The following is a 15,428-nucleotide window of genomic DNA, read 5'->3' as shown; positions in this document are numbered from 1 at the left end:
CGTTGCCTGTCATCTATGCCCTAGGGCAAGGGTCCAACCAACTTTTGCGTAGGCACCATGCCATCCCAACAGATGGGCAGGAGTGTAAGCCGCCAAGAGACAATGTATATGCATCAATTGTGTTTATTGAAAGCACAGTTCCTGGCTGGAAATGTCCAAATATCTATTTATTTTGAGATAAGATGCCTTTAGTTAATGGATATGGAAATGCAGCTTAGTTTTGAATTAATTACTTTATATACATTGCAAAATATAATGCAGACATGCAAATGAAAGATGTGCTGATTATGGGGAGCTCAGTTAAAGGTCTGTCATGACACAGAGAACCTTCTAAAATTGACTCAAAGTGCCAAGGTACTACTTGCCTTTAAGTACCGGAGACCAAATTTTGTAGATGCTGCACTTAACTATACAAATTGCTGGCTCAGTACATGGTAATGTGCAAGGAGCCAGCCTTTTACACTGGCAGGTTTTCCTTTGCACACAGATGTCTAAGCTCACCTCTCTGCTTAGTGCTGGACACCACTTTTACTTCTGTGGGTCAGTTAGGGTTAGACTTTAATCCAGACCAAAGCTAGACCAGTTTACGCATCTCACTGAAAAGGATTTTCTTCTGTGTGACAGAAAGAGAGAAAAATCATATCATGTGCTTTTATATTTGTCAACATTGTTACCCATCAAAAAGAGTAATTTACAGAAACATCCAGAGAGGAGTCTGTATGCATAGATTAAAGGGTGTTCCCTTCTCCTACTTGTTAGCTTTATTAAATTAAGACTTGTTAGTGTTCTTGAAAGATGTGCTTTGAAGACCCTTCTGAATATACAATTTGGTATTCATAAGGATCCAGGCATGCTATATGTAAATAAATAAAGCAGGAATGTTGTACTTCCAGATACACTAATGCGTTCCCATCCTCTTGGAAGCAAAGCACATGTGTTAAACATCCATCCTGACCAAAAGGAGGAAGCACAGGAGAAGAAATGAGAAATGGATTTTCTTTTGGAAAGACCAGATTGCACTCTCTGGTCTGGCAATAACAATTACTAATGACATTTAGAGAGAAATTAAGGATGAGAAATGCAAGTTGGCATTTCAGCAGTGCCAGTCAGTAACATTGCATCAGAGCTCACAGGAGAGATGAGGAAAAGTTAAGGGATGGAAAATTAATTTTGTTATGTCAACAATTAACAAATACCTTTTCTTCATTCTTTACCACACTATCACAAATTATCACTGTGATAGTATTTAGCAGTTCCTCAGGTGAATGAAATAGCACTTTGAAATCCTTATTTCTGGAGTCAAAACACGTGTTTATGTCTTGCTCTGGTTTTTTTTGAACAATGACAGAAGGAGATTCAGACTGACCGGGGAGAGAGAACATGAGCTCTGGAATCTGTGGTAGCAGGAAAATTCTGTGGCTTTTCTCTGCAGATGTCCGTGGTTCTTATAACTATGAATGAATTAAGCCTACCAGCACTTTTTCTGATGTTGTTTTTTCCTGTTTTACAAAGTTGGAAAGGCAGCGGTTGAACAATATACTCAGTACCGTGCAGGAGAATTTTGGAGGAGCCAGATGTAAAGGGCTGGAAACCACAGACCCTTTATTCAGAAGTCCTTCACATGGTCACAAGGTGAAATCCCTGTCCCCATAGGAGGGTTTCCTGCTGTTCTGTGTAGAGCCACAGAGCAAAGGGGCCGTAAGCTGTGGGTCTGCGAGCATGACTGTTGGCACAGCTGGATGTGTGGGAAAAGTGTCCTCAGGGACAGCAGAACCAGCTACCACTGCTTGGCTCTACCCAGCTTGGTAGCACATGCCTGTGTAAGCAGGACATAGTCCTTAAAATAGAAACAGAACACTTGTGTAATATGTTGACAATATTTTTTTTCTTTTGTTTTCTGCCTGAAAATTCTCATCATAGTTTTTCTTTGCTGGTGGGAAGAGATCTCTAATACAGCCCCTTTGATTTTCTTCTGCTGTGGTAGCTGCCCTGGGACTTAGTTTGTGGTCTGAGCATAGATTAGCTCTGTTGCCTCCTGTAAGTGTCGCTAGCATCCAAAGGAACTGACTTCATTTTTCAAAGGAAGAGGGTTGCTGCACTGGAAAGGGCAGAGCATGAGCATTACTTAAGGAAAATAGTGGAGCTTGATCAGCCTCAGTTTTAAAGAGCTCATCAAGGGTGGTGTACAGCATCCTTTTAAAAGTTCAGTCTCTTCATTTGCTTTCTCCTAGAGCAAAATGGGGATGCTTGTCCAGACATAACAGTATATGCCTGAGTGTTTTCACAAGAAATGTCTAGATCATTAAATATAATGGGTCTCAGCTGCAGTTTTGATCACTGAAGCATGCACACAATTCATCACAGCAAATTAGGTACGTCTTTGTAACTTATCTTTCTGCAATTTGCTGGCACTTTTAGAAAGCTGAAACTTATACAGTATGTGCTGCAGAAGCCATTTCAGATAAAATATTCTGTGTTTATTATTGGAGAACAAGGTTTCCCTAATAACAGAAGCATGGAGCAGTGTATGTTTCTGCTCCTGCATCTTGCAGAACCAGCAGTAGTACCAGCAGAGATCCCCAGCCACATTCATTATTTATATATTTCAGTGAATTTCTTGTCTGCAGTAAAAGAGATATAAGCTTCAACATCAGACTGTGCCAAATTCTATCCTACAGCCCATTCAGAAACCTGAGGCAGCCGTGGTTCTCAATCATTGCACAGCCCATTTATCTGATTGGAGTTTTGTCCTCTCTGCCTTGCTGAAATGTTGCATGTTCTTTAAAAGCTGAGTTTGACCTTTGGAAAGAAAAGGCAATTGCTATTTTAATTTTAGGGGTTTTTTTAAGCGACAACCTGAACCTGCTTAAATGGAAATTGGCATTCAAAAGCAGCACAGTTATTGAAAAGCATTTACTTTATTACTAGAAGAGAACAGACGCTAGTAGACTCGAAAATTACATTTCAGTGAGTTCATCAGTTTCAGTCACTAGTTAGTTTGCAAACAGATGGATATATCTGTAACAGTTAACATGAATTTGTACCCTGGATTTTTACATTTGCTTTAAGAGCACTGCTACCTTAGCTGCTGACTAGAAGGGTTTGGAGATGTATTCTATCTTTCTGAAAGAGGACATGGTTGTTTGTAATTGTAGAGATTTCTTACATCATAGAAAGCGCCTCAGTTTTCAGAAATGTGAATGATATATAGCTTCTGTGTAAGAAAAATGTAAAAGAATCCCCAGTACAGCTGCTGCAGAAAAAAATAAATATCTTGGCCTAAACTTAGATAAACCCCCATGGAATGAGAAAATAATTTTCAATAACCAGATATTTTTAACTCTATGCATGAATATAGTAATCACAGTTGCCTGTATTTGCATTTAGGGCCTGCCACAGTCTAATTGCTTGTCCCCTTTATCCCCTCCCCCAAATTTTAAGGCTCCTTGTTAACCGTGCAGTGCATTAAGCACTCCCATCTCCAAAACAGAAAGAAATACTGCCCTGGCCTCTACCATGTGGCATCTTTAGGTTTCAGGGATTTCGTTTAAATCTGAAATTTATGTCCAGGAGAAATAAATTATTAGATTGTAAAAGCAGCTGGGGAGGGAGTAAATATAGTCTCTTTTGTCCTCTATATCATTTCCCCAGGAAGATAATAAATGTGTGGCAAGCGTCTTGTGCTTCCTCGGTCATACAAATGTTGTGTGTGTGTTGTATTTCAGACGTGAAGCCTGAACTCCAGACAGGAAATCCTGGAGTGATACTATGCTGCTGTTGCCTACTGCTGTGGTGCTGGTGGAGTCCCCATCACTTTTATTGTTAGGAGGAATTTGAAAAATAATTTCATGAAAAAATTTGAAAGGCCCTGGGTTTACCTCTGATTTGCGAGGAAGAGATTTAGGGTGTAATCCCGGGGTTTATCTCCTCGGACAGTGAAAGGCAGCAGGAGCAGCGGTTCCAGCCCTGGCTGCTGGAGCGAGCTGAGGACAGGGGTCCTGCCAAGGGCCAGTTTTTCCAGGGGGATTTTAAAGAGCATAGTAGGGACTCCTGCTAAATCCTCGCTTACCTGTTATCATTCCCTTGTGAGGTCAGATACATGGAGCAAGCATGATAAGTGGCCAGGAAAAAATGGGGCCTGAGAAGAGCAAAAGGAGGAGGAACTGCTAGAAAGTCAGTGGTTTGCTTGCCTTTCTGCACCTGGGTGTGTGTATAGGGCTGTCACTGCCTGCACCTCCATGCTCTTGTTGTTATTGTTAGCCAAGCCTACTCTCAGGGACCTGAAAAGAGCCCTGGAACAGCCTTGCTCCTTGCTCTTTCTGAAGTTGCTTCCAGAGAAATATATTCAATCACGTACTAAAGTTTGTGTAATTGATACCCTGCTTTAATATCGTATTTTGAGAGCAGTTTTATACCTCCCTTTGACCAGAAGAGAAAGGAAGAAAGATAATATAATTTAGGATACAGCTTGTTTCCAAGTTGTGCCTGTTCTGCACATGTGAAACAGGGCCAGCTGTGTGTGGTGTAGGGCTGGGTGCACATGTGCAGCGACCCCACCTGTGCAGTAACTGAGTGGACAGATTGTTAATATTCTTTTTCTTGTTTTGTGGTGATGGAATAACTTATGACATACTAAACTGTCTATCCTCAATGAGATTATGGGACTTTGCTGGAAAAATCTGGATGATAGAGCTAAGACTGTACATGCTGATGGGATCAGTGCAGAGACAGCTCGTGACTCTGTGTAAGGTCAGGCTGGGTTCATTGAGGCTCTGTCACCCCAACTCCGCGTGAGCCAGACCAGATTTGGCAGCAGCAGTCCCAGGTTTATCACTCAGCTGTGCTTGAGATGATTCACTGTGGAGTGTCTCGTGTGTCTTCTGTGCCACATCCTGGGCGGGTGGGACAGACACCCTAAGGTCACCTTAGTCCACAGAACCAAATTGCCTTGGCTTTGCACCATGCAGGAATGGCTAAAGCAGCGCCCACACTGTGCCAGCCCTGGGGGAGCACTCCTGCCTGGCCACCCAGCCTCCTCATTTGTTTCTGCTGCACAGTTAAACCTGAATAAATTGCCATGGGCATTGAGGTTTGGCTGTGTCTGGCATATCTGTCATCGGTGTGTTACATTATTGTGTCTTCAAAAGGAGCAGCGAGGTAGTTTAGAACATATTTACTTCTGAAAAATTTGTCCTCCTTTGGGGCTGACACATGCTCTTAGTCTTTGCATGAAATCACAATTGTTTAAAATGTGGCATCTTGCTGTTTAGAAGGCAGATTTTCCAGAGACCAGTGACGCTGTTGTAATGGAGTAGCACTGGCAGAAAATCCCATTTTTTAACCCAGTTGTTTCACACAAGTGCAACAGCAATATTGCCTTGCTGTTTTGTTTTGTGATGTCTTGGAGGAGACGGCTTGTGTTGGTGATATTTTTGCCCCTCTTTTACTTATAAGAACAAATCCTGCATGATGCTTTCACTCTCCTAGCTCCTCCGGGGTTAATTCCTTGAGGCAGTGGACACTGGGCTGAGCACAGTCCTGTCTGCAGATTTCTGCTGTGCTGGTGGCATCTATACTAATGGGGCAGCATATAAAACACTTCTGTAACTGTGGCCTTGCTATTTTATAGTAGAGCCACTTGCACTGGAGGATTTTTATTCCCCTTTTGAAATGAGAAACCAGCAATAACAGCCATTATGTCCAAGGCAACAGATTCACTGACCAGCCATTTTGTCAGTCTGAGCAGTACGTGGGGGCCATGTGACAGGAATATGGTCCTTTACACCAGGAATACCTAACTGGTGCAGGGGAAAAAGCTACAAGAAGTAATCAGATGGTGTTCAGTGACCCTTACCATACCAGAGAACAGCAGAACGAGTTTTAGGTTCAACTTCGAATTTCCTGGCTTTTGTTTGGTTACATTCCCATGGAAATGATCACTCAGTGAAGCTTTGTCTATGCATTTTGACCTGTGACTGCTAAACATACTGTGTAAAGCACTTCCCTTTTGCTCTGAGTATTTTTTGAGAAAAGAGAGTGTGAGAGGACACCATCCTGGTCCTATAATAAAGACCCAATCAGGAAATGATTTAGTGTTTAAAGGAGTCACAAATTGTTCCATAATGATGATGCCAGCCCTCACATAAAGGAACAATTAACTGGCTTCTGCGATGTGATTTACCTTAGATCAAGGAGGGATTAATGAGGTAAGCTTCAGATAGGCTTCTAAGAAATTAACAATTCATGCTTTTGAGAGGAATTTCCAGGAAGGATTCCTGGAAAATAGTTTTCCTCTTGCAAATGATTTTGAAACTTTGCTTCCCTGAGTAGCACCAATAAGTGGATAAAAACAGGTCAGCCCTGAGGCATTCATTGAGGTTTTTGGTGTAGCAGAGTCAAAGGAGTGTACCTGTGGACAGGAGATGCTTTCTCCAATTAGTGTGGCTTAGATTTGAAAGTGGACTAGAAGTGGGGTGTTTGCATTCTCTAGGACAGCTTTGGAGGGTTACTTGGGAGCCAGGCAGAGGGCGTTCGTGCTGCTGGGTTTGTGACATGTCAGTGGAGGCATAGGGGTGGCAGTGACCCTGAGCATCTGTAGGACCAGGTTCCCAGAAAACCATGGACTTACCAAGCCCAGGTTAAAACACCAAGTGTTGTCGGCAGAGTGGTGTGCTTGGATCCTGGAAGCCCTTTTCTGTTCTTGGGATCAACAAGGGCTCTGGGATCCAGTCAGGGAGAAACAGTGGGGCTGAGGGGGGAGTGAAGGAATTCGAAAAATATTCTGGTTTCTTGCCCTTCTGACAACAGTAATTAAATTTGTCCCTCTCCCTTTATATTTAGGAAGTATAAGTTTTTTCCCTCAGCTTATTTTGATCTTGCTCATGGCATACTGGAGACTACGAGTCACAAGGATGCTGATAAATTTGCATTTCTGAGTGAAATTCTCAGGAGCGTGTGGTCCCTCAGGACAGGTATTATTAGCTCCCTGGTTTCATTGGGTGCCTCAGTGAATCACGGTGTGTTTACAGCTAGTTTCTCTAACAGAAGACTCTGGTTATCTCTTAATAATGTATTCCTCTGTGGTTTTTATTTCCAAAGTCCTGTGGTAAGGAGATTTTCCCAAAGGCTTCACTTTGCTTTTGTGCTTCAGCATTTTATCCAGTGTTTTTGGAAAGAAGCATATAGACTTTTTGGTGAGGCACTTAATTGAATATGAGAGGCTATACCAGGCTTAGTCTGCACTTGGAGTTCACTTATAATAGGCTTGCCTTGGTTTATTCTGGGGTTTTAGAGAAGAATAGAAGGAGATGGCAGGTCTAGAAGACTGATGATACAGAATTATTAGTCTCAAGTGCAAAGGGGAAAGCATGTTAGGTAAGTTGTCAAAGTCTGATTAGGACTAAACAACCTGAATTAGAAGAGAAATTAAATTCATAAATCATCTAATAACCCTTAGCTGGTGTGAGAAAAGGCTGGGGCTGGGAAAAAAAAATAAGAAAGGTATTTGTATAAAAGGGTAATTTTTCAAACCAGAGTAACACAGAAATGCCAATCAATATTCAGGAATACATTAAAATGAAGAGAAGCAGTGTAACATAGAGATAAAACGGAGGGAGGATGTTGCTGGGGCGCTGCAGCCCGGCAGCACAGCCCCGGTGCAGAACAAAGGCCGGCAGCGGGCGGGGATGCCTCTGGCTCTGCCGGGGCTCTGCAGACCCACACCCGGGCAGCTGCATTTCAGTGTAGGAACATTCCAGCCACGGAAAGAGATTTATTAATAAAACCCACTCAGCATTTAGTCAGTCACGTGTGGAACGGCTTTTTTGCCCTGTAAATATTTTACGAGTTCTGAACCTTCCCATTAACTCCAGATGAAGTGCCAGGTCCTGGTCTCCGGAGGAGCCAGGCAGGTTTCTGGGGGTGGCTGGGGCATCCCCCAGCTGAGAAGGCACTGAGGGAGTCTGCTCACCCTTCCCAGTGAGTACAGAAACTCCAGAGGTGCTGGGGGCATCTCTGTCGTGGCACAGAAGAGTATTTCTGTGTCACGATACCAGTGACAGGTGCATTTGGCCCCGGAGTAATCATGTGCAAGAATCAGAGTGACTCAGGTGCAGCTATTTCCATTGGAAACAGGCAGCTTTGCTTTTCAGGTGACACCAAACCTCCAGGCATATTTTCTTAGACACTCAAAATGATTTTTTATTTTTTTTCCTGGTTCAATAACTTGTAAAGGACAGCCTTCTACCTGCATTTGTTGAAGTGCCATCTCAAAGTGTGCTGACACAGGGACTGACTGACGCATGGCAAGTTATCAGATGCTCAGAGATGAAGGAAGCAGTAACACAGGCAGCTGTTGCCTTTCACAAAGGATGTGCCACCTTTCGTTTGCCTCTACCTCCATTTCAAGCGATTCTTCAAATAAAGAAGGGACATGTGAACCTGTCTTGCCTGACAGTTTTTTTTTTTTTTATTGCATACCATGATAACTTGGAGTTCACTTGTTACAAGCATTTTATGTAGTGGGTAAAATACCAAGGGAAAGGAAAGAAGTAATACTGTGCTGCCTGAAAAACTACAATCTAAACATATAAATGTCACTGGGTAAGAGTTACCTGAAACAACTGGAAGGGCAATTAACACCTGGTTTTATGGGAAACATTGGTTACCACTATCAGTTTTAATGAAGTGTATTAACTAAATTGTGTTCTGAGTATTCATTCAGTCCTGTTTATGGCACACTCTTGAGTACATTTACTGTTTGTCAGAAGTGCAAACTAGTGAACATATGAGGCTTTAAGACAGGCCATCTGTTAGTCTTAGACCCTTGGATAATTGTCAAACAGTTCTAAAAATAAGCACATACAAACTGCAAGGGGGTGCAAAGGTGATTTTTCTTTAGAGTCTGATAGCAAAGGGAAAGTAGCAAAGAAATTAAAAATAAAAATAAATAGTTTGATCCTGTAAAGCAAACTTGCTCTCCTTTCTGTCCCTTTCTCTCTTTTTCTCTTCTCACACTCCTCCCTCTTCAGTGTGCCTTTTTTTTTTTTAATTCAGTTTTTTTCCACTTGCTCTTCTGGGTCATGGCATCCCTTGAATGCCTCTCCAGTTTAGGATTAGAGCACCACCAATTTAAGGCTCACAGCTTTCTGCAGAGAGCATAATCTCCAGTGGCTAAAGCAAGGGTCGCCTTGTGTCCTCTGCCTAGAGTAATCCCTTTATAAAGTCAAGGCATAAAGATTTTCATCTTTATGGATTGCTGTTAGAGGGAAATAGTACCTATGCCCATACGTGTGTGTGCTTATGGATATATAATGAGGAATAACAGCTGAGAGATTTTTGGACCAGTTTGAATTCAAAAGATGCAAAACATTGAAAAAAGAAAGCTGCAGATGGTATTTCGTAAATATTTAGACACTCCAACTTCTGTTTGTAGCAATTTGGACGTTTTGTTTTGTCTTTTTTTATGTATATATATATGTTCAACTGTGAGACTTCAGCCTTTGCTTCAAGTCAGCACCTGACTCAGAGGTTTAGCTTTTGTCTGGTAAGCTGTGCATGTTGGTAGTCAGTGGAGAGATTGATCTCCTTCCTGCCCTGCTCCGTAAGGGGCAAAGGAGAGAGAATGGGGAAGAGGGGGCACAGCCCCAAGGGGTCCTCAGCCAAGACCCTGATCTCTGGGCTTGGAGTCAGACAGTGCCTGAAGTAGGGGTAGAAACCTGGGCACGGAGGTGGGGAGAGGCAGGGAGCTACTGCTTGGGCTCTCACCTGGGTTTGGAGGACTCCCCACACTTCAGGAAAAAATATTGGGATTAATAGGTCACCCAATGGCTAATGACCAGTTGGTTTTCATGTTTGCTGTTTGTCACATGAATCTATTATCTCCAAAATTCTTGTTGAAATGATTTAAGGAATGGTTTCTGTTCGTTTTAATGGGATTTGGAAGGGGAGAGAGAGGCTTTATGGCCTTTCATCAGTCCCAGTCTCTGTGTAACACTGTAGAAGGCTTATGAATTTCACCTGAGGGTGGTGGGCATCAGCAGCCTTGTTGGGCCATTTCTTAACCTCTGCATAACGTATGGTCTTTTAGGTGTATATGCTCTTGCACATAGACAATATACTTGTAAATGGCTGGTACAAAATACCTAAATCCGTAACAGATGCATAATGGCACTATAGACTGAATGTGTTATAGCCCCAAACCATTATCACACCCCTCACAGTTGCATTTTATTTTTTTCACCTGCTCCTGTGTAGTACACCTGTGACTTGTTGGCAGTGAGCATCGTTGCAGTGTGGGAGACTCCCAGCTTGACTGCCTGGCTTGGAGCTTCGCTCCATCATGTGCTGCTTTTTTGTGTGTGTTTTTTCTCTCGATCTTTATATAGCTTGTAAGAGTTCTTTGAACTGCTGTAAGTGATCATCTTTCAAGCCTGATGCTTTCCTTCTTGACACAGTGCTCTGAAAATGGAGATTGTCATGCCAGTGTTTTCATAATCATGCATGTAGAAAAACAGAGAAATATTCATTGTGGATGTCCTGCACGAATGGCTTGATCTGCATCCAGAGGGCAGGCAGGGGGTGTCCCCAGGGAAGATCTGGAGAGCAATCAGTATCTACATGGACAATAATCAACCATTCTTTGAAATCTTTTTATTTCCTGCAATGTCCGTTGCCCAGTTCCTTGGTCACAGACTCTCCCATAAATGGTTCATTTGGGGATTGTGCAGCCAGTAGAAAATTCCACTTAAATACTGAGACAGCCCCAAGGCTTGGGCTAGTTGCATTTTTCCCACTGATGTAGCTATTGGAATTGCTATCCATTTTGCATCATTATTAAGAGAAGAAAAGAAGAGATTTTCCAACCTTGTCCTATAAATAAGCAGTGACTTACTTGATCTTGACAGGTGACTTAGTGCTGCTGTAGAGTTTTCCAGCTGCAATAATGTCTCAGAATGATGTATTCAGTGGGGTATCAGCTGTGAGCTGTGTGTAAACCAGGGGGTCTAACAGGAGCTGGGAAGAACCATTTTTTCTGTTCAGCTTCCAAATGATGTCCTGCCTCCTGCTGGCCCCCAGACGCCTCCGTGTATGGACGGCCTTGTGAGCCGGTGGGCGTGTGCAAACACACACACGAGTGTGCCTGGAGAGCCTTCCTTTTTGTGGCTGCTCTGTTTTCCTCTGGAAATCACCATTAAGCTTCCTTTTTTAAAAACAATAACTTCTGGAGTTGAAAAATCATGCCTGAGGTTTTTCCTGCTAGCCCATCCTGCTGTTGGAAAGGTGGGTGAAGTTTCCTTAGGCTACTTGGGTAGAAGCATTCCTGTAGTATCACGTTTCAAAATGCTCATTCCCTTCTGGCCTTTACATTTTCCTTTTGCTGCTTGGAACAACCCAGTGTAGCATTGGGGTCAAAGCTGTTTCTGCTAAGGCACAGGGCATTCTCAACGCCAGGATTTACGTGTTTTTCAGTTGCTCCAAAAGTCTGGTCAGCCGGGGAAATTTTTTGTGTCCGTGGGCACACATAGAAGCACCTAATAAAGGTATTTGGAAAAGCACTGGTCAAATATGCAAAACACATGTGAGAGGAGATACAAAAGCCCTGAACACCTTAGATGCTTTCTGACATCTGCAGAGCACAATTCCAATAAGCTGCAGATGCACGGGGCACAGGTTGCCAGACTTTTTTTGGAAAGCATGTTTGTATGGTTTCAAATACATTTTTAACAGGTGAGAAACCTATACTGATTGCAGAGGATACGGACGGGCTTTCATGGGAGTTGTGAACACACACAGTGGTGATTAGGCAACCTTCACCTCGTGTTCACCAGCGTGCAGGACTTAGTGTTTGTGCACATGGCTTGTGCAGGATCTGCTCAGAAAGGCAGGGGAAGGACATGGTGCACACAGACTCTCGTGTCTGTAGGCATTACAGACTTGCTTGTGGGGTCCTGTGTAAAATGTGGCTCTACCTATTAATGGCATATTGATTGTCACTATTGCATGCATGGGGAATAAATGGTGCGTTCCCAAGATACTAAGACAAAATCAAGATTTGCTTATGAAAAATATACTTTTTTCTTTTAACTCCTAGCACTATGGCACAGGGACCCGACCCAGCTCTGAATGGTTGCAGCATTTGAGTATAATTTGTTTGTTTCTTTCACAAGCTCTGTTCACAAACCCAGTATATGCCTTGTATCAAGAGTGCTCAGAACATGTTCTAGCTGATGTTTGAGGTGGGAGGGCTCACCATGAAAGCTTAATTATCAGATTTAGAGCCATATACCATTCCTTTATTGACCTGCCTGTTGTAATCAATGCAGCAGCCACACAAGTTTGAAATCATGTTCCCTGACTGTAGACCGTGTGTCATGCATCCAGTGCTGATTGTGCATGATCTTTTAAATGACACAGCCTAACTAAGTATGGATTTGTCTACCACGAATAGCCCTTCTTTCAATTTGAAGACGGTAAACCTTTCGGGGTTTTTTATTGATATTCAGGATGACCTAAAAATAGAATTGTAATGAAGCTCACAAGGACTGGCCATTGTTAAAATGCCAAGGAGTGTGTCTGAGCACAGAGCGGCCTGTGTATTCTTTCACATTTTCATGCTTCCCCGGTTAGGTTTAGTGGGCAAGCTTCTTGTCACATTGTGTGTGCAGGGCTCCATGCATCCTCTTCCATGAAGTCATTGTTAGACTTGAAAATAACATCCAGCACTGCAAAGGTCTTCTTGAGGCCAGGACAATTTCCATGTATAAAAAACCACTGGATTTTATGTTTGGTGATGTTAAATTGTCTAAAAGCAAGGGACTTTCAGCTGTCCCTTCACATGCTGTAACTCGATTTCTGATTTGTGGTTCTGAAATATTTACCGACACAGACTGGGGTGTGCTCAGAGGGCCAGTGTTGTGCTAAACAAGTAGTTACTTTGAGATGTCACCGGCTGTTGGTATTTCACTTCTCGAGGGCTCCATCCGTGTATGTGGTGGCTGTGGCTCCTCTGCCGCTCCAGTGACCTGCCCAGACCCCGGCCGGTATCGCCTGCCCGGACTGCACAGACTTCCCGCAGCCCAGTTCCCACCCCAGCACCGCAGAGAACTTTGGCCATGCTTTAGGAACTCAGCAGCGCTTCTGACACCTGGTGGTCACTTTTTGGGAGTGCACAGTCCAGAAATGCTCCTGCCTGCATACAGGGTCACGGCCACCGGCCCCACATCGCCAGCCACCCATTAGCTCTTTGCACAGGCGATTTCCATCGGGAAGATGTCATCTCTGGAAAAAGCAAAGGATTGCTCTTTTTGTCCTGCTCAGGGTGTAGCTATGGATAGTGTAGAAGGACCAGATGATTTATGAAAAGTTAAAATATCTTACTTTATTTTAAAGCTTCATCATTGTAAATAAATAATTAGATTCAAAATTCATCTTGTCTTTAAAAACTTATTCTTCAAGCTGGCGGTCTTGCCCAGCTCTGTTATTAGGCAGGTGGAGACTAGGAAATTGCCGGGGCTTAAAATAATGCAAATGAATTTTTGTATTTGAGGATGCTGGGGACCTAGCTCAAGAAAACCTTACCATGAGCACTTCTCTAGTTGCTCAAATAATTGGATAATCATACAAATAAAGCTGAGCTTACATGTAGGACTGGGGTTTTAGTCAGAACACAAAATGTAGGTGAATTGGAACTGCTCTAAAAATACGCTTCCGAGGTTGGCTCCATGATTTATTGGCTCCTACACAAAATGGCAAGACAGGTCAGCATCCTCTGAGGTGAGGTACTGTGATGACATGAGGCTATTACAAATCTACCAGAAGTAAAAAAGGGAACAAAAGAGACTCTAAACTGCTGAAAGAAATGTGTAGAGCAAAGTCAATTCTTTAAAGAGATTTAACTTCTGGGTTACATGTCCAGCCTTTTTTCTGCTGGGAATATTACCCTGGTGCCTGAGCGGGCGGTTCAGCTGTTATTGCCGAAGTATTTCTTGGACTGAGAAGTGTGTGTCACAATCTGGTGTCTCTTGCTGCCAGTACTTGCACCCGATACTAATGAGAATAAAAGAGTAAAATATGGCAAGGGTTCCCCCTGTGATTCACGTTTTTATTTTTTTTAATTGTTACAGTTAAGGGAATCCCTAAAGGCAGGTTTTTTGCCCGTGAAGTGCTACCACTTTCTTTATATGTACTGGGAGGGGGGGCAGGGAAGAAGCCTTCATGGCCGTACTTGGCTTGTAGCGTTTTTTTCTAAGTTCATGCCAGCATTAACAGATCTGTCAGAACAAAGCAAATGTGTCATATTGGCAGCTGTTACTTATGAGTACTTTTTCTTTATTGCATTTTGTTTTGTAATAATTGAGAAGCTTTTATGTTGAGCTCTGCATAAATGGTACTGAGTGGGAGGGTATGGGCATGCTTTCTATTATTCTGCCCCTCATGCATGTCTCCTTTTTTCGTCTTTCCAGAACCACACATTGAGCCAGCACGCACAGTGAGCCACTGGCACTACAGGACACCTCTCTGCAGAAGACTTGACGGTGGCACAGTGGGGAGGACCATTTGAACATTACATCCAATCAAAGTGTCATTTGCAACCCAGATGTAAAACTCTAATGATTTGGCCATGAGGCGCTGCTATTATAAGCAGCTGGAAATGAATATTAATGGAAGAGATTAAAAGTATTCCATGCTCAGTATTTTTTATTGTCCTGCTTCAGCTAGTGTACTTTAGAGCTTCTGCTTCTGACTGAATTTATAGTGTTAGATAAATCTGCTTTGATGCTGTTGCCCTTTGTTGCTTCTTGTATTATATTGATAGTTAAAGATTAGGTGTGATTTTTTTCTTTTTCGTTAACTGCTTTTTAATTGCAATTTTAGGTAACTGTGCATTGTGATGTGATTGCTTGGCTATTGTCTAAATATTTCTTTTTAATTTTTTGATTAAAGACTAATGCTTTGATTGGATTTGCCAGTTCACCGGACAATGATTAAAACTATGTAATGAATATAATCGGTTTCAGTGCAACTGGATGGTCTGCTTTATAAATGTGACTTAATCTGATTGCAATAACTAGTACAGTTCAATAAAGGGAATACATGAGCTTAGCGTCAGAGGTTGTCTGTCTGTCAGTGCCCGCTGCATCGCCGCCGCTGGCTGGGGTGTCTGAGCCACAGGGATCACTCACCCGACGGTGGAGAGCGTTCTGCAGCCCAGGAGGAAGGAAGGCTGGGAGAACCCAAAAGCCATGTTCCTGTGTCTGGCATTGTGTTCGCTTCCGGATGCACCTCCCGGGCTCCATGGTAGGTTGAGGTGAGGTAAGAACATCTACTATGAAAAGGTTCTTCTACCTTATGATATTCTTAATTTTTACTCAAATCAACAAGAAAGCAGGGATCTGACCTATAGCTGCCTTTACCCTCTCTCTGTGCTT

At 42.8% G+C, this 15,428-nt stretch overlaps 1 protein-coding gene across 4 annotated transcripts in view; it reads left to right on the top strand.

The window, feature by feature from the left end:
- Positions 1 to 15,108, top strand: part of ZNF423 (zinc finger protein 423) — a 227,376-nt gene extending 212,268 nt beyond the window's left edge. For all 4 annotated transcript variants that reach the window (XM_032701392.1, XM_032701391.1, XM_032701394.1 and 1 more), the window contains one exon: positions 14,463 to 15,108. In XM_032701392.1, coding sequence (XP_032557283.1) covers positions 14,463 to 14,492 — 30 coding nt within the window. In that variant the 3' untranslated portion in view covers positions 14,493 to 15,108. The remainder of the gene's footprint in view (positions 1 to 14,462) is intronic.
- The last annotated feature ends 320 nt before the right edge of the window (positions 15,109 to 15,428 follow it).

This window comes from Chiroxiphia lanceolata, chromosome 13 (assembly GCF_009829145.1).
Source record: "Chiroxiphia lanceolata isolate bChiLan1 chromosome 13, bChiLan1.pri, whole genome shotgun sequence".
Classification (NCBI taxonomy): Eukaryota; Metazoa; Chordata; class Aves; order Passeriformes; family Pipridae; genus Chiroxiphia; species Chiroxiphia lanceolata.
The sequence above is the reverse complement of the archived record's forward strand: the minus strand, read 5'-3'. Positions and strand labels throughout refer to the sequence as shown.